General features: G+C 42.6%; 1 protein-coding gene across 1 annotated transcript in view; it reads right to left on the bottom strand.

Annotated features, from left to right (window-relative positions):
- Sf3a3 (splicing factor 3a subunit 3) overlaps positions 1-19549 on the bottom strand; it is a 25610-nt gene extending 6061 nt beyond the window's left edge. The window contains exons 1-16 of the mRNA XM_004851004.4: positions 19459-19549; positions 16793-17021; positions 16466-16513; positions 14523-14575; positions 14317-14422; positions 11964-12036; positions 11552-11643; positions 10291-10373; positions 8161-8299; positions 7489-7557; positions 6792-6859; positions 6487-6594; positions 5408-5477; positions 3702-3866; positions 3497-3607; positions 1133-1223 (exon numbers count right to left, since the gene is read on the bottom strand). Coding sequence (XP_004851061.1) covers positions 1133-1223; positions 3497-3607; positions 3702-3866; positions 5408-5477; positions 6487-6594; positions 6792-6859; positions 7489-7557; positions 8161-8299; positions 10291-10373; positions 11552-11643; positions 11964-12036; positions 14317-14422; positions 14523-14575; positions 16466-16513; positions 16793-16888 — 1372 coding nt within the window. The 5' untranslated portion in view covers positions 16889-17021; positions 19459-19549. The remainder of the gene's footprint in view (positions 1-1132; positions 1224-3496; positions 3608-3701; positions 3867-5407; positions 5478-6486; positions 6595-6791; positions 6860-7488; positions 7558-8160; positions 8300-10290; positions 10374-11551; positions 11644-11963; positions 12037-14316; positions 14423-14522; positions 14576-16465; positions 16514-16792; positions 17022-19458) is intronic.

The following is a 19549-nucleotide window of genomic DNA, read 5'->3' as shown; positions in this document are numbered from 1 at the left end:
TCAATCCCTGGTACCAAACAAACAAACAAATAAAATTCTTACTGGCCACATATATGATCTTGACTGGTAAATTAATAATGAAAGAAACCATGCAGAACTCCACAAAGTTGACTATATATTAAAAAAAAATGCAGTGAAGAGCTGGGCATTGGGTGCACCTCTATATTCCTAGCACTCTAGGAACAGAATGTTTTAAATTCAAGCCTAGCCTCAGCAACTTGGCAAGATCGTAAAAGGGGCGAGGGGGTTGGGGATGTAGTTTAGTAAGAAGACCCTGGGTTCAACCCCCACCAAAAGCAATGAAGAGCCCCCAGAACCCATGGGCTAAGTCAAGGATCAAGGAACTCTTTAGAAGGCCACTTTCATTTGGCTCTACCTGCAGCTGACCAAAGAGCTGAAGAGTATGCTAAGAACAGCTGAGGGCAAGTGCCTCTAACTCAGTAGGAAAAATTCCTCTGCTCAGTCTAACCAGCCTAAAGTGAAACCCAACAGAGACAAACAAGAAGAAAATGAATCTGTGAGGAAGACTGTAACGGAAAAAAAAAAAAAACTATCACTGCCAGAAAAAGAGGAAGACTCCAACTGAGGGCTGTGGGCTTTAACCACACATTTGCTGCCATGTACTTTTCTTGCTGCTGTCTTTTTGTGTATTTGCCCTGTGGCTTCAGAGATAAATCTATTTCTATTTTTTATTCGAAATCTATTTCTATTTTTTTCCTTTATATTGGCAATTTTTTGGGGGGGGGGTACCAGGGATTGAACTTTGGTCTGAGCGCTTTCAAGGCAGGGAGCGGAACCACTGAGCTAAATCCCTGGCCCTATAGTGGCAGTTCTTAACACATTACAGTCAGTTCAGAAGAATAAGCATAGAGCCATTCCCTCAAAATCTTACGTAGAGAGTTCACAGAGCCAGGTTAAAAGCTGTTTTCCTCTCAGCATAGGTGCTTCTCAAAGGAGAAATAGTACTGCTAACTCATTCCCCTCAAAAATGCAGTAACCATACGACTGCTGCAGCTTTTATTTACCCACAGTCTACTGCCCTTGGGCCTGGGTACAGCAGGGTAACAGACAGTGAGTTACAGGAGTGGTGGTGACTGGTCTGGCCTAGGGAACAGCCAAGAAGAATACTTACAGGAGACAGCATCTTCAATCTGTGTCACATTAGCAAAGTGAGCAGTGTTTGGGATGCCCAAACACCTCATCCCATGAGCGTGGCGCCATTCCTGAAGGAGAGAAGCAAGACAATGTGAAGTGGGAACAGTTGGGAGAGTACTAGCTCCATTCTACTCAGCAACCCTAGCCTGATCCTTTGCAAAGGACTCAAACTAAACACAGCATTCCTTTTGTGGTTTGTTACCAGCTGGCTGTAAGTGACAAAAGGCTGACAATAGGGGCCAGGGATTTAGCTCCATGGTCCCCCCCACCTGTCTCACAAGCACAAGGTCCTGAGTTTGATCTCCGGTACAAAAAAAAAGGCTGATGACATTTCAAAGCAGCACTGCACTGGCTCAGGTTTGTAATATGTACATTCTAGATTCAGTAGTCTTAACAAATTTCTGGGTCAAGACTGGAGAAAAACAAAGCAACTCTTACTTGTCATCCCTATGATGTGGGAGAAGCTGGCACAGTACCAGCAACATACAGCCAGCATAAAGAGTATGACGACAGGCTGGCATCATTTTTGTAAGTAGAGTGTTTTATCAGCTGTAAGTGAAAATGTGAGAGTGCAGGAAGAGACACTGAAGTAGCGATATTTTTGGCTCCTGGATGGTAAATGACATAGGCTTACCCTTGGGTGTCAACTCCAATCATTTGAGACAGTATACAGAAAGATTCAGAGCTGCTGGGGGACTCAGAGGGACCCAGGGCCAACTAGTAATATGTGCCTAAGAGGAATTCATATAAATTAACCACCTTTGGTCTAGCATAAATCTTTTCCATTATGTAAAATTTCTTTCCAAGTACTAAGAACTGAAGGCAGAAATGAAACTAGGATGAGCCCACTTACTAGAGTACCACCTACATAAAGTCTTGTCACAAGAACAGTGTGATACAGTTTGTAATAGCTAAAGCTTAGAAGCAGCCCAAGTGCCCATCAACTGGAAACTGGATAAAGAAAATGTGTTTTTTTAATAAAATGGAGTACTACTCAGCCATAAAGAATGTGAAACTAGAGACATTTATAGCTAAATGGATGCACATTGAGGCCATACTCTTAAGTGAAATAAACAGGACACACATCTGTAAATACCAAGTAGTTTCTCTAGTGTGAGAAACTGAAAGTGTAAATAAGGATGAAAATGATTAAAATGAATAATTGATAATTTGAAATAGGAAAAGGTCCAAAGGTGTAGGGGTGGTGGGAGGGGAAGGGGAAAGGAAAGAAGGGGAAGGGGCAAGGAAAGAAGGGAAAGGAAAAATTATGAGAAAGAAAAAAAAAAAAAAAGGAAACAAAGTCTATGTAAATAAGGAAGGGTGGAGGGGGTGAAGGGCGCATAGGTAATGGGGGAAAAAATAAGAACTAAGACACATCATGTTCAGGCACAAGCAGCCAATGATAAATGTAAATGTATTGTATACCTAAAATGTACTAAAAAAAAAAAAGAACAGTGTGATAGATGCTGGCGCCTTAGTTTCTTTTTTTTTTTTTTATTTTCAAAGAGGCAAAGGCCCATTTAAAGCCTAGAGGAGGAAAAAAAAAACAAAACCAAACCTAGTGGAGGAGATAGCAAGATAGCCCTTTTGCTCCTCAGTCCTCACAGTGGAGTAGAGAAATGGCCAAGTAAGTCAGATGGCCTAAAATGCTAGCAGAGCTGGGGATGGTGGAGCATATCTGTAATCCCAGCCTCGGAAAGAGGATCACCGTGAGTTCGAGGCCAGGCTGGGCTACATAGTGAGTTGAAGGCCCCCTATAGCACAAAGTGAGACCCTGTCTCAAAAAACCCAAACCAAAAAACCCAAACCAAAAAACAACCGCAAGTCACCAAAACAAACAAACAAACAAAAAACATGCTAGCAGAGCCAGGCATGGTGATGCATACCCATAATGCCAACACTCTGGGAGGCTGAGGCAGGAGTAGTACCCCAAATTCTAGCCTACCCTGGACAACTCAGTAACTTAAGAGACCTTGTCTCAAAAATTAAAAAATGATTGGAGATGTACCCCATTGTAAAGGGCCTGGATTCAATCCTCAAAACTGCAAAACAAAACCAAAAACCAAAAACCAACAATAAAAACAGAACCCCATTCCCCAAAAAACCCTGCAGAGAAAGAAGTACAAGAACAAACAAGAAAACAAAACAAAAAACAAAATGAGGTTCAGGAACTGTCCTAGGTATTCAAGGCTAGCACCAGTATTAAAGGCCAAATGCCATGGGCTTCTCAGATTCCCTTCATTCTGGACACTAGTGGTGCCTGCAGTTGCTCCTGTCCTTTCTTCTAAAAATCTCATGTTTCAACTTCCATTCCTCAGAGAAACGGCTCTGAATTCCTTACAGCGAAGTGCCGCTGGAAGGCCTTGGGCCCTCGGTAGGTGTAGTTTCCACAAATCTCACAGTTGTAGTTGATATTTAGGCCATGTAGCTTATACAGCCAGTAGGGGATGGGCTACAAAAAACCAAATAAGAAACGGTATTAGTTCACTAAGGTCTATAATCTGTTTCTACAATGGGAAATGGGGAGAAAGTGGTGTGTGACTCACTTTGCCATCCCAGCCCAGGGGCAGGTTTTTGGGATTGTAAATGATCTCATTCTCTTCATCTTCACTTTCGCTCTCACTGATCTGCTCTTCCTCCTCCTCTTCACGCTCTTCTCCTGTCCTGGCTTGCTTGCGTTGCACATTTTCATGAGTGAGCTGTCGCTGTTCCTAAGGCAGGGTATAAATGAGAAAGAAAGTCAGAGCAAGAAGTACACAACAAGAAGAGAAATTTCCTATAACCCTTGCTGATCCCTTACTTCCAAGGTTAAGTTTCTTTATCACAGAAAAAGGGAAAGTCTTGCCTTTATGTTCAGAACTCATTAGCATGCCCTACCTGATCCGAAAGTAAACAAAGGTTTTAGAATACTTGCCTAATTACTCATCTGAGGCTGCAGACCATCACAGACCAAAAGAACAGAAGACTCATTTCTTCTGCCTCTGTTTCTTAAACCCATCTTTTCCTGCCCGCTGTTACTGCCTTCACCAACATAACCACTTTACAATTTGCCTTGAATCCCCCATTCTAGTCCATTTTCCATTTTGCTGCCCAACTTATCTATTCATAAATCCAAATCTAGTGGTACATTCTCTTTCTTCTTTTTTTTTTCCTGTATTGGAGACCTGGGTGAACTCATGGCCTCATGCATACCAAGGAAGCACTCTTAAAACCAACAGATATCAATAAATGGTGAAGTGAGAGCAACAACCTTATCAGTACATAATGAGAACAAATGGAAACCACTAGGATGAATGTCACAGAATTCCAAAGAGTACTGCCACCTCCTGGTGGGAAAGCAAAATACTCTGAGAAGGGAGAAGGTAGTGGGCACACCTCGGGTCAAGGGCATGATGCAATGGCCTCCCTACCATCTCCTGAGGATGGGTGACTGAGACTGTTGCCCACACTAGCATAGCCGAAGTTCACTGCAGAGAATGTGTCTCTCCAATTTCTAATGCTGGCTAACCTTTTACTGAAAGCAATCGTAAGAGAACCAACAGGTGACTAGTCCTACAGCAAAAATGTAGGTGGGTCCTCAAACAAGGGCAAACAACATGTACACAGCAACTGACAAAGATGTGTAAACAACTTCTCAGAGGAGGCTGTGCGAGCATCTGTAAAAGGAAAGGCTCCAAGGCAGCTGACAACTGCACAGAGGAGACACATCAGAGGATTCTGAGATGCTGTTCATCTCTAGACTAGTGCTGCACTTTCTTCCACCTTCTCTTCCCAGAGAGGGAAAGAGAGTTCCTCTCATTCTTCCCCTCCTTTCTCTTTGAGCTATGCTTCCTGGGTAGACAGGGATTTTTCCCTCTCCAAGAGAGTGTTCACAGCTAGCTTAAGTTTCTTACACTCTTCTCTGTCTATAAGTAGCATCTTTTCAGCCTTTCTCTTACTGCCTTTTGAATTTTTGCTTTTTGTTGACTGCACTACACTATTCTGGATACTATTTTGACAGGGGAGCAAGTCTCCATGCCTGCCTGGCCTTATGACAGGAACTGGACATCCTTGGTAATATCACCTGGCAATAGAACAGGAACCCACTGAAGGGCCCAAAACATCAGAGAACCCTATTTTGTGCTGAACTAGTTTAACCACCTACCCTTCTCTTTTGAACCTGAAAAAAACAACAAAACTCTACGTGAGTTCCTATCTCTCTTACTCCCATACTTTGTAGCATTTATAGTCCTCAGCAGAGCTAGTTACTCACCCCAAGAATCTCGACATATTCGTAGATCTGGGCTTCTAGGAAAGCAATGTCTTTGTTCCTCTCAGTGTCTCTGAGTAGAAGACACAAGCCGTATCACTCAAGGGTGCTTTTCTCACCCAAAAATTTATTCCCTCAGCCCGAGAGTATTTCTTACATGACTGCATTTAAAATAAGCACACAAGAAACATTATACTGTGAAAGGAAACGCTCTGTTCATCTTACAACTCACAGACAGAAGTCCTGAGGTTGTTTCTTAGAATGCATGGAAGCTTCCTCTGACCGTAGTGGTGAACCTTTTAAGACCGAGTGCCCAAACTGCAACCCAAAACCTACTTATTTACCACAAAGTGCCAACACTGCAATTAAACCTAAATACTGACATTTTAGTTTAGAAAAAACAACTCATACAATAACATCTTTTGGGGGGGTGGGTACCGGGGATCAAACTCAGGTCCTTGCACTTGCAAGGCAGGCAGCGGAACTGCTGAGCTAAATCCCTGGCCCCACAATAACATCTTTTGTCTTAAAAGAAAAACACAGTAACATGTGTCCCATAGGCTGGCCACCACAGCTCTATGACCTTGTGGGTGAAAGACCTATCAAGACCATTTACATTTTGGTCCTTATGGTCCATAAAGGGAATGTGATATTGAAGAATGGGGCTCTGTAGGCAGGCAGACTTAGGCTGATATCCTAATTCTGCTGCTTACTAACTGTAAGATAGTGGTTACATTCTGCAACTTTTCTGAGTGTTTATCTGCAAAAATCAGGGTTAAGAGCTATTTTCAGGGTTGCGAGAATTACTGTCCTTGAACAATCACAGCCATTAGCAGAGATAAAGAATAGAATGGCCCTTTATGGACTGATACCGGTGATAAAACAGGCTTTAAAATCTCCACTGTGATGAAATTCTGCATGGAAACAATATTTAAAAAACATAATGGAGGCTGGGGATGTACCTCAGTGGTCCCATGCCTGCCTGGCAAGAGCAAGGTCCTGAGTTCAATCCCTGGTACCAAAAATAAAAAACAACAACAACAAAAATCCCCAAAAAAGGGGGTGCCACTCCAGCCACTCACCGCTTAGTGCCCTTTGATTTGGGATTTTTGGCAAATAGGGAGGTGTCAAGTGATTCCAAGGACTTTCCTTTGGTGCTAAATAGCCTCTGGGCTCGCTCTTCAAGGGTGCTAAGGAGACAGGAAGGGCACAGGATTTCAGAGTAAATTATCTACACAAGCTTATGTATTTTTGTAGTATGTGGTGACAGAAAAAATGAAAGCCACTTGGAGGATCAAGCAAAGACAGCAAATAGGACCATGTTTATAGAGGGTCACGCAAAGACACAGCAAATAGGACCACACTGATGGAAAAACTAGTCTCTTACCCGCCACATTTCAGGCCTAAAGCTAAGAGTGCAGACTTCAATCTGTCTAGACCCAGAGAGGCCAACTCCTGTACAAAAGATAAACAAATTACAGTATTACAAGAATAGCTTTTGGGAAATAAGCACAGGCTAGAGTGTGGGAGTTCCCAGGCTGTGGCAGGACCATTCATCCCATAGCCAATCCCCTAGCAGTAAGTTCAAACTCCCCATAGAAATAACTCTGTAGTGATTCAGACTTGATCATACTGGTGGAGTTCCATTACCTCTACTATGGCTTAATGTAGTTAGAATTATATCACAGTTCTCAGAGTCATTAGACATGTGTGTTCCCTCAAATTCCCTGACCTTCTCCCATTTAGGGGATTGAATTTATGGCTTTTGTATTGGACTATAGTCCCACTTCTTCTTCCTTTTTTTTTTTTGACAGGATCTTACTAGCTTACTAAGTTGCCCAGACTGGGCTTGAACTTGTGATCCTCCTGCCTCAGACTTCCAGAGTGCTGGGATTATAGCTGGGATTACCAAGCCCAGCTTAGATATGATTTTTTTCTTTTGATCTTTCAACATACCTTGTAAATGTCTGTTCCTAGGAAATGGTGTCTTACTGTTACAGTCCCATGGCATTAAAGACAGGAAAGTGAGTAGTCCCTCTGAAAGATGGACAGGTGAGACCAGTACTGCTAATGAGAAAACATACCTCCCAGGAGGAAAATGCAGACAGGTCAAGATGGGCGCCAGCGTGAGTCAGGGCACTGCTTGTCTCTTTCTGGCAAGAAAAACATGGCATTTTAGTTTATTACAATGCAGGTAAGGAAGCCATCTAAATTACCAGGGGCTGGTTGGTCCCTTTCTTATATCCATCTGTGAGTAAGATTCAAATAGAGAAATGAGGCAAAGAAAACAGGTAACCCATTTTCTCCCTGAAAATTCAAGAAAAACTCAAGTTTATCCCCAGGAGTAAAAATATACATAGATTTCTACCACATAATCTGGTCAGTTTTTGGTCAGAAAGAATCCACAGCAGTCATAATATGGTTGGTGAAAATTTCAGGCCCAGTCAATGGCAAATGAGTCCTGACAAATCTTGTTCAAAAGTACACAAAGAAAACTTCACATATATGGCAGGGAATGCCTGCTAGCCAGAGCTAACACTGAGTGATCAGCACCTAAGATCCTGAAGCAGAGGCTCATTATTAAATTATTTCAGTTCCGGGCTGGGGATTTAGCTCAGTGGTTCTGGCGCCTGCCTCGCAAGCACAAGGTCCAGAGTTCGATCCCCAGTACCAAAAAAATCAAAAAACCAAAAAAATAAAATAAATTATTTCAGTTCCCTGGCACAACCTTCATCCCTACTCCTACTGACACTCACCGGCCATCCAGGAAAGGTACCATTCTCCCATTTCTTCTCAAATTCAGTCTGTATCTTCCCAAAAAGTTCATTCTGATCTTGAAGGGGTTTCACTCTGTCGGTGTAATCCTGAAGATACTCAAGCAGCATCTCAAGGTATCTACAAAAGAATATACAATACAGAAAAAAAAAAGAATATACAATACAGAGAAAGGTATCAGGGTTTCTGTCTTTGATATATTTTTAAACCCTGTAGACTATAATTCTAGTTATTAGTTTTTAATACTCATTTAAACTTTTTTTGTGATGTTGGGAGTCAAATCCAGGCCTTTGCATATGCTGGGCAAGTGTTGTTATCACTGAGCTACACCCCAGCTCAACAATTGTTCTTTTTTGGGGGGAGGGAGGGGGAGTTTGAGACAGGGTCTCAGTTTGTAGGGCAGGCTAGCTTCAAAGAAGTGGCGACCTCTTGCCTCAGCCTCCTGACTGCTGGGATTATAGGCATGTGCCACCATGCTTGGCTTTAACAATCATTTTTTTTTTCTGGTACTGGGATTGAACTCAAAGCCTTGCACTTGCCAGGCAGGCACAGTGCGTGCCGCTGATAAAAATCATTCTTAAATGATCTTATAAATCCCTGCCAACATCATTTTAATTCTGATTTTTCCTACCTCTTTTTATCTTCAGGACATAATACTGAATACTAAGACTACTAAGTTTTGACTCACAAATAAAAGACTTCATGTAAATAGAGTAAGCCAGGCGAGTTGGTGCTTCCCTGTAATCCCAGCACTTGGGAAGACTGAGGTAGGAGGATCACCGTGAGTTTAAGGCCAGCTTGGGATACATAGTGAGACCCTATCTCAAAAAACAAAAAAGTAACAACAAGAAAAGAAAGTAAAATAGAAGAAGTCAAAAGAGCAGGCTCATTAATCAGGGGCATAATTAACACAAATATAATATTGTATTTGACATCAGATCTAGGCATCTCACTTCTGCTACAGCCTGAGAAAGTCTAGTTTTTTTTCCCACTAAATTCCAAAAACAGAGTTCCCTGATTGGGTGACTTTCTTCTATAATTAGACAACATCAACAACATTTAGGGTTTGGGCTGGGGATTTAGCTCAGGGGCACTGTGCCTGCCTCGTAAGCCCAAGGTCCTGAGTTCAATACCCGGTACCAAACAAACAAACAAAAGAACATATAGGGTTTGGGGATGTAGCTCAGTGGCAGAGTGCTTGTCTAGCACAGGAGGCCTTAGGTCAGTGTTGGCGAATATATGACATATATTATTGTGTTTTCCTTTTAAGACCAAAGTCATTAATGTATGAGTTATTTTTTCTAAACTAAAACCTTGGTATTCATGTTTAATTGCAGTGTTGGCACTTTAAATAAGTGGGTTTTCGGGCTGAGGATTTAGCTCAGTGGTTTCGCTGCCTGCCGCGCAAGCACAAGGACCTGAGTTCGATCCCCGGTACCAAAAAAAAAAAAAAAAGAAAAGATAAATAAGTGGGTTTTGCGTTGCAGTTTGGACACTTGGTCTCTAAAAGGTTTGCCATTACTGCCTTTGGTGTTCAAAAAGAGTATGGTCCGGGGGCCGGGGATTTAGCAATGTGGTTCCAGCACATGCCTTGCAAGCACAAGGTCCTGAGTTAAGAGTATGGGGCTAAGCTCAAAGATGTGCCTATAGAGTCACCTCTGCCCAAAGCTACATTATTACAAATGCTTTTTTTTCCCCTTTGGATCCCCCCCCTAAGCTGGATGTTTGAGACAAGGTCTCACTGCAGCTCAGGCTGGCCTTGAACTGGTGATCCTCCTGCCTCAGCCTCCTGAATACTGGGGTCATATGTATGTACCAACACACCCAGCTAAATGTTTCTTTTTTTAAGTTTTAATCTTTATTAATACATAACAATTACATTCATCATAGGTAGTACATGTACATAACACATCTTAATTCTTATGTCTCCTTCCTTTCCTATTCCTCTACAAACACTTTAAAACTGTATCATTCATAGCTCTTATCCTCCAATAAACTTGGAAGTCATTCATGTACATTTTTCAAGCAACAAAATTCAGAACTTTGTGGTCAAACTATCATACCATCTTCTAATCAAATCCAACAGAGGCCTGCAAGCTACTAACGCCTACCTCTTATATTCTGCATTCTTCCTTTCTTTAGGAATGTCAAATAACTGGTCAAAGATCGACAGGTATGTGATATAATCCAGCTTCTGAAAAGAAGAAAATAATGGAAGTCAGTCAAGTCACTGTATTGCTATAATCTCCAGTAAGTGAGATCAAAACTGAGTGTTCCCTAACAAAGCCAACAAGGCCTAACTTATCTTATTTTTTTCTTTATCATCATTCAATCCCTACAATAACTGGAATGTTAATGCCACTGAACCATAAGGAATATCACATACATAACTAACTCTGTAAGATAAGATCAAGTTAGTGAACAGTAAACTAAAAGAAATAGTTGTCAAATACTGCATACGAGGTTCTTGGTTAGTATCTGACATCCTAAAATAAGGTTCTAAAGGTGTCATTTGTTTATTCATGGCAACTACTTATTGAATGTCTCTGGTCTAAGTGTGGGGATTCAGAAGAGAATCTCTCATGGAGCTTTTTTTTTTGGTACTGGGGATCAAACTCAGGACCTTGCGCTCGTGAGGCAGGCGCAGTGCCAGTGAGTAAAATCCCCGGCCCTCTCATGGAGCATTTTGAAAAGACATTAAATGAAAAAAAAAATTAAGGAAAGATGTTAGGTAGGGCCAGGGATTTAGCTCAGAGGAGCAGCCACCTGCCTCACAAGCACAAAGTCCTGAGTTCGATCCCAGATAACAACAACAAAAAAAGACATTAAGTAGCCCTTTGCTGACAGTGCATGTTATATCTCCCATACAACTAGTATTGTGTCTGCCTAATGTGAGAGTGTGGTATTTGTTGGCTTTACAGAAATTCTTATTTTTACAAAAGTAAAATATACTTGTATTAATAAATTTTATTAATAAAATGCTTGTTGCATTACTGAAGATGTCTGATTTTCATTCTGAATGCTGTCTCATTCCAAGAAAGCTAACCAGTGCTCTCTAATATTTACACAGTAGGGGTCGGGGATTTAGCTCAGTGGTTCTGGCACCTGCCTCGAAAGCACAGGACCCAGGTTCGATCCCTGGTACCAAAAAAAAAAAGAGGGCCAGGGATTTAGCTCAGTGGTTCCACCGCCTGCCCCACAAGCGCAAGGACCCGAGTTCGATCCTCAGTACCAAAAAAAAAAGAAAAAAAATATTTACACAGTAGTTATAAAATACAAGGAAGACACTAAATGCTTCATGTCTCATAGTCCCAGCCTAACATCCTGACTTGGCCCCTAGAATCAAAACCTCTCCCCTCTCCCAGGTCTCACCTCAGACGCCTTCAGGTTAATGTACTTGAGGTAACAGTCATGGAGATCGAGGTAACGGCCATACCCCTCTTCATCTGTGAACTCCACCAAGTCTGAAGGAATCAGACACATCAGTCAGCAATTCAGACACTACAGACTACTCTCCTGGACTTGCCTTTGCAAATAGATCCTAGTTACAAGAAGCATCCTCTCATCCAAATGTGCTCCCTACGCCAGTGAATCTGAGCAAGGACAACACAAAAGGAACATTTTTCACAAGGCCAATTTAGGACGGCATTTATTCCAGAAACCAATGAAAAGAAAATGAGCACGAAAACCTCACTAAAAATTTCTCTGAGACCCTTTAGGCCAACTCAAGCTGTCATGAACCTGTAATTTGTTAGTGCTGGAGACAAATATTAAACCTACTTACTTTGTGCCTCTTCGCTTGGATTCTCTCGAGCTTTCAGGAGCTCCTCAAATTCCACTGACATTGGCACACAGATCTGAAGGAAAAGACAAAAGCTCAGGTACATTTATCACTGTAAAAGTTTCAATGTCACTGGAATGAGTTATACAGAAAGCTGGACTTTTTTCTTTTGGTACTGGGGATTGAATATGGGACCTTGCACTTTTGAGGCAGGTGGCAGCACCACTGAGCTAAATCCCCAGCCCTGAGTTGGACTTCTAATGCTTCATGCAGCCTTGCTTTTTCACAAAAAGCCTACTACTGTTCTCCAATTTCTTTCATTTTTTGTACTGTTTGACTAAAAAGTGCTAAAGTAACACATGCTCAGAACATGAACGTTCCCTTTTATTATTATAATTCTCCTGAAAACAGGTACCTGCACTTTTTAAAAATTTTTATTTTTTGTGATACTGGTTACTGAACATAGTACCTTCGGACTGAGCTACAACCTCAGACCTTTTAAAAATTCTGAGACGGGGCCCGGGATTTAGCTCAGTGGTTCTGGAGCCTGCCTCAAAAGCACAAGGTCCCAAGTTTGATCCCTGATACCCCCAAAAAATTCTGAGACAGAGTCTAAGTTGCAAAGTTGCCCAGACTGGACTCAAAGTTGTGATCCTCCTCCCTCAGCCTCCCAGACTGCCACCATGTCTAGCAGGTAATCTCTTTGAAAAACACGGTGGTTCCCAAACTTTGCTGCACATTCGAATCATCTGGGGGAGCAGTTGAAAATCTTGATGCGACTGACACCAATTAAATCAAAAGCAGCTGCACATGGGACACTCTGGGTTCAATCCCTATCACTTGGGGGGGAAAGCATAAATCAAAGGGAGGCAGGTACCAGTATTAAAAAAATTCCCAGCTGATTAAAAATTATAGCAAAATTTGGAAACCACTGCTGTATTACATATATGTCTCTGTATAAGCATAGTCATACCTGAACAAAGTTTTTATTTCATTTTACTAAGCAGACTTGCTTTCGTCATTTAGTATGTCTTGGGTATCCTTTCAATCTTTTTCTTAACTATTCCTCATCACTTTTCAACATTGGCTAGGGTTAACACATCAGAATGATTCTCATATTTTCTTTCTTGGTTAGCAGCAGCTCTCATACTCTATCCTGCTAGGGTGTTAGGGGACTCTCGGGACGTGAGAGGACCTTCATTTACCCCCACACCCCCTCCTCCTTTCTGTTAATTCCTAACCTCTCCTTTCAAGTAAACACAGCTCCCCTGTCTTCCTTAGGACTCTCCTGGTTTCTTTTTCCTGCCAGCCTTTCAAATGCATCTTCCACACTCCATACTTCTACTTATCCATCATACAATTTTACCCCTATGACCAGATTTCATTCCCACTACTTCAATGAAACAGCAATCTGGCAATTACTAATCAACAATAACTGATACCATGCCTTCCTTTCTGATTTGACCTTTGTGATGAAGTCTGCCCAGGCTCCTTTTCTGTTAACTAATTTACAAATTAACTGTTAATTAACTTAGAAGTGTCCCCCAAGGCACATGGACAAGCCCTGACAAGTCTTTTTTCACATTCTCTCTCTTCCAGAACTCTATATGGCTTAACCATCAAGTCCATGTGATCTCCAAATCTTTTTTTCTTTGTTTTTGAGACAAAGGCTCACTATGTAGCCCAGGCTGGCCTTAAACTCACTATGTAGCCCAGGCTAGCCTTGAACTCATGGTGATCCTCCTGCCTCAGCCCCGAGTGCTGGGATTACAAGAGTGCACCACCATGTCTGGCTTGGTAGGTTCTTTTTTGTTTTGTTTTTTTTTGCTACCAGGGATTGAACTCAGGACCTTGTGCTTTTGAGGCAGGCAGTGGCACCACTGAGCTATATCCCTGGCCCAGTATGTTTTTCTGAAGGGACATCTCCATTTTCCTTATATCTTTCCTTTAGGATGCTCTTTGGAGCATCTTTGGAGAAAATATATCCTCCTTTTTATTGTTTGTTCAGTACTGGGGATCGGACTCAGGACTTCATGCTTATCAGGCAGGTCCCCATGCCAATGAGCTAAATCCCTGGCCCTACCTTCCCCCCTCTTTTTTTTTTGGTATCAGGGATCAAACTCAGGACCTTGTGCTTGCGAGGCAGGAGATGGCACCACTGAGCTAAATCCCCAGCCCACACCTCCTCCTTTTTTAAAAAAATGTTTTTCAGGGGCCAGGGATTTAGCTCAGTGGTTTCGATGCCTGCTATGCAAGCACAAGGACCTGAGTTCAATGCCTGGTAACAAGAAAAAAAAAAAAGTTTTTCCTCCTTTTAAAATTATTCATTTATTTATTTTTGGAGAAAATACCATACCTCATTCGGGTGCTTCCGGTGGAATTCCTTTATTTGCTTGAGTCTGTTATAGAATTCAGCAAATTCATTGGGTCCTGAAATGGCATTGAGCTCCTCCTTTCGTAACCTACAAATCCAGGAAAAACCCAAACAGGATAGAACAGTCAGCCCTTTAGTCACAGCTTGCAGGAGCACTAACTCCTGGAATGGTCAGAACTGTCACTTACCCATCCTTATCGTCGTACAAATCCCTCAGGTTCCCACTGACCTCCATATACCTCTGAAAGGCAAAATCAAACCAATTAAAATGAAATAATTTGTACAACTACTGAGCTCAGCACCAGAAAAGGTACTCTAGTCAAAGCCCAGGGAAACCCTGTGAGATAGGCCCTTAAAAGTCCTCATGCTTTCTCAGCTGGGGATGTAGCTCAGTGGTAGAGTACATTGCCTAACACATGCAAGGTCTTGGGTTTTATCCCCAGCACCATTAAGAAAAGCTCCCAACCAGGTGTTCTCAGCCACTCAGGAGGCTGAAGCAGGAGGATTGCCAAGAGTTCAAGGCCAGCTTGAGCTACACAGTGAGTTCAAAGCCAGCCTGGACTATATAGCGAGACCCTATCTCTAAAAAAAAAAGTTCCCTTGTGTTCTAGTCTTTACAGACTATTGATATCTAACATTTGCTGTAACAGTCTTATCCTTATCCTTCTTCAGGTGAACACCTAACATCCTCAAAGATAAAAAGATGGGGCTGGGGATTTAGCTTAGTGGTTCTGCCACCTGCCTCAGAAGCACAAGGACCCGAGTTTGATCCCTGGTACCAAAAAAAAGATAAAAAGATGGTCCAAGATGATTCTTACAACTTTAAAAACCTTGGATGATGAGTACACAGGCTAAATAAACATCACATTGACTGGAAATTTTCAGTCAAAGAATATTGACTCAGGATAGCACAGGCCCAAGCTCTTCCCCAAAAGCTTCAGGGGCAGATTTGTTTCAAAATTTTTCTTCCCCGCCCTCCTCTTTCTTTTTCTTTTCCAGTGCTGGGGATTAAACCCAGGTCTGTGCAAATGCTAGACAAGGAGGCAAGGGATATAGCTCAGTGGCACAGCACTTGCCTAGTATGTTCAAAGCCCTGAGTTCAAACCCCAGTACCACAAAAAAATAAATAAACCTTTTTTAAAAAATGCCAGACAAGGGCAGTACCACTGAGCTATACCCCCATCCCGGTAATTTTTAAGTTCAGAAAGGTACAATATATTATGTAACATCCCTAGAGGACTATGGAGCACATATATATGGGTGTTTTTTTTTTGGTACCAGAGATCGAACTCAGGGCCTTGTGTTTTTGAGGCAGGTGGTGGAACGACTGAGCTAAATCCCTGGCAGGAGCATACATTAATAGTTCCGAAGTGGTCTTTATGCATTACTTACTAAGTGGGGCAAATAAAAACCATAAGACTCTCATCGCTTCAAGTTAAGTTTTACTACCAAATAAGTTCAGGTCAAATTTTGCTACCAAATGTATAACAAAAAGAAGAAACTCTCTTGGTTCTCAGAATAGTTTGGATTTGGGAACTTTAGGGACTGGGGGCTTGCAATCTATCTCCTGCAAAGCAGAAGCTCTAAGTCTTTCATACCTTTCTTTTAAAGAGATTTCAAACCTATGAAAAGTACAGAGCACAGTATTACAAGCCCTCATCAAACGATCAGTAAGCTTTAATAATTATCAACAGTTTTTGACTAGATTTTTTTTTTTTTAAATAAGAAATTGAGGGCTGGGGATGTAGGTCAGTGGCACCGCGCCTGCGCAAATTCCTGAGTTCGATTCTCGGTTCCAAAAAAAAAAAAGGAAAGAAATTTTAGACAGAATTACTCCAAAATAGTGTTCTGGGAGGAAATACATTAACACTTTTCTGTTTTTGAGAGAAGAGATAGTGCCTTTTGTGCCTGAGTCATGGACTCTTCGAAACTAATCTTTGCACATCCAAGGGATAGTTCCCCACTCCGAGAAGTGACCCTGAAGTTCGCAGTTTTGTTGACTTTGGCCAAGCAGACAACCTGCGACTGCTCGATCCAGTTACCTTTGGCCAGGGCTAGCGATAAAACCCCAGCCCTCTCTTTTTTCCCGCCCATCCCGACCCAAACTGAAGCAGGACAGTGGGGCACTCACATCTTGCATGGCCCGAGTGCGGTGGTCGGAATTGATCTGGTCCCGGAGCTAAAGAAAGTCAAAGGATGATACAGACGATTAAGAGTTCTGCAGGTGAAAAGGCCGCCCCAGGGCGGTGCTTCCCCGCCAAAGTCTTTGGGGCTGAAGCAGAGGGCCCTCTGGGTTCTGCGCCCCGGGAGGACCTTAACAAAACCAGAGCCCCGAGGAAGCCCCGCACAGAGGCTGGGCGGGACGCGGGGAGGGTCTGAGGCCAAAGGCGGCCCTCAGCGGTTAAACACGGGCCAGCAGTCCAGGTTATGATGTAGCCCCTGCCCACGGCCCACTCACCGTGGACTTCTTAGTGAGCATCTCTTTGGCCATTACGTCCATGAGCCGTTCCTTCTCCTCATGGTACCGCCGCTGCTGCTCCAGAATGGTCTCCATAGTCCCTTCACAGCGGCACAATTCCGGCCAAGGACACGACCGGAAGCAGCTCCTACCGCCTTGCGCTCCCGCGTCCCCTCTCTGCTTATCCGGCTGCACCAAAGTTCCGCGAGTGCCGGAAGTGCTTCAGGGACTGGAGGAAAAAAGAGCACCACCAGGAGCTCACGTCTGTGCTACCGAGATGGCAACAGTGCCTGCTGCTGGTCAGGGGTGTAGCGGCGTGACGCCCAGTGGCTCTCAAATGCCTCTAGACACACAAAAATCTAGGAACCTGAAGATTAGTGACGGCTGGCTTCCTGAGATATCCTGGGGCCAGCTGGGCGATCAGGGATACCGTGTAGCGTGAGTAGTTGAAGAATATGGATGAATTGAGAAACTGAAACTTGAATCTGTAATTTGATAACATTTCCCCCTTCTTTGGCCCTCATTGACTTTTTAGTAAAATGGGAGTCAAGGTGTTTTTTGTTTTAACGAAATTCACATGTGGAAACAATCTCATTGTCCGTTACCAAAGAACTCATCAAATAAAATACGATGCAAGCGAAATGTGGTACCGCCGTCTCTTTAAAAAGTCTTTATGGGGCCGGGGATTTAGCTCAGTGGTTTCGCAGCCTGCAACGACCCAAGTTCACTCCCCGGTACCAAAAAAAAAAAAGTCTTTATGTCCACTTCTAGGTGGAGAAACGATGAAAACATGTCGACTAGTTCAGATCCAACCTAAGAGTCCATTAATTGGTGAATGGATAAACATGTGATATATATGTATATATATGCAATAAAGGAACGCTATAAGGTTGAACCATGAAAGGATCGTGCTACATAAAGAGGGCAGATACAAAGATGCCAAAGTGTATGTTCAGGTGAAATGTCCAGAAGGGAAAATCTAGAGACATCAGGTAGATGTGGTTGCTTGTGACTGGAGATGAGATTGGAATTGACCACAAATGGCCACAGGGAGTCCTTTTTTGGAGTGACAAGAATATTCTAAAATTGGATTTTGGTGATATGGATATGCAGCTTTGTTAAATTTTCTAAAATTAACTGAATTGTACACTTAAAATGGATGAAGCTTATGGTATGTAAATTATATCTCAATAAAGCTGTTAAAAATCTTTTTGAACTCATGGAAAGATGACCACACATGAAAAAAGTTAAATGCACAACAGTGTAAAAAATAGATGTGCTGAGGTTATTTCTGTAAGGATATCCAATTCACAGTAAACAGTAGTTGTTCCTGAGGAGATAGCGTTGGGGATCTGGTATGGGAAGATTTTTCTTTGTATACACCCAAATTACAGCATCAAGTTTTATTTATTTTTCTTTTTTTAAATATACATGTATTAAAACTTTAAATTGGAAGGTCTGGGGATATAGCTCAGTGGTAGAGCACTTGCCTAGACTGTGTGAAGCCCTGGATTTGGACCCTAGCACTAAAAATAAATAAATAATAAATAGGGTTTGAGATGTTAAATCTGGAAACGTTTATATCGAAATAAATGAAACACACCAATGAGAAATGTAATTGTGTTGTATACCTACAATGTACCAATAAAAGAATTTAATTTAAAAAAAAGAAAAGAAATAAATGAAACACAATATTGAAACTGCACACGTCTTTCCCTTATGTGGGTAGTTAGATCACTTGAGCAACATATAGTTTTGTCACAAAATATATACAGTTGCTAGGTGGTGCCGCGCCTGCCTTGCAAGTGCAAGTTTGTGTGTTCGATACTGGGTACAAAAAAAAGTTTTGTCACTCAGCCTCAGATCTGAAGCTATCCTTCCAAATGCTTCTCCACCCGCACTCCCTCAAACCAGACACCAAAGCTTTTCTCCTCCCACTGCTACCTGCGTCAGGATCCCTTGCTTGGATTACACCCCCACCTGCACCAGCCTGCTCATTTTACCCCTCCAATCCATCCATTATTCATATGCAAACACAGTGATCTTTCTAAAATCCAGCCCCACTCATGCTCCTGCTTAGAATTTCCACTGGCTGCTTCACCCGCGGGGTGAGGTCTGTTTAACTTGGCGTTTGGCTTTTCCCGACCTGAGCCGGCCTGCCCTGCCATTTTACTTTCTTGGTACTTCCTCCAAATGCAATTACTTGCTGCTTCCCCAAAGCACCATATGCTACCAGGCCTCCAGGCTTTGCACCAGCTGTTTTCTATGCTTGGACTGCTCTTCCTCAATAAGTATTTATTGAACGTGTAGTAAGTGCCGGGAGCTGAGAAAGGAGGAATGAGCAAGGCAGGCGCATGAGCCCAGTCTTCAGGCTGGTGGGAGAAACAAAAATGCAAACACGTAATTATTACGAACACACATGTTGGGTGTTCATAAAGGTTTGCTGAGAATGCCAGTCAAGACCTCAGAAAGTTGAGGATTCAAACAGGGCCCAGGAGGGAGTGTAAAGCGGATTAGAAACCCAGATGTACCTGTGTGACTCTATGAAATGGAGGTAGTAGTGGCCCCCACAGGATTGTGAGGCGTTGGGGAGCCAATTTATTAAAATAGAATCTCAAGGTTTCCATCTCCGCCCGGAGGCCGCCTGTGATCTAGGACACACGTACCTGCCGCGATAGCCAGCCCACCTGGTCAGCCAGCAGCCCGCGGGAAAGGAGCAGGGGCCGTCGGACGCCAGGCTGGGGAGCAGCGCTCCGC

This window comes from Heterocephalus glaber, unplaced genomic scaffold (assembly GCF_053883595.1).
Source record: "Heterocephalus glaber isolate CG9 unplaced genomic scaffold, H.glaber_assembly_v1.0 deba00001452, whole genome shotgun sequence".
Taxonomy (NCBI): Eukaryota; Metazoa; Chordata; class Mammalia; order Rodentia; family Bathyergidae; genus Heterocephalus; species Heterocephalus glaber.
This window is presented reverse-complemented; position numbering and strand designations above follow the sequence as displayed.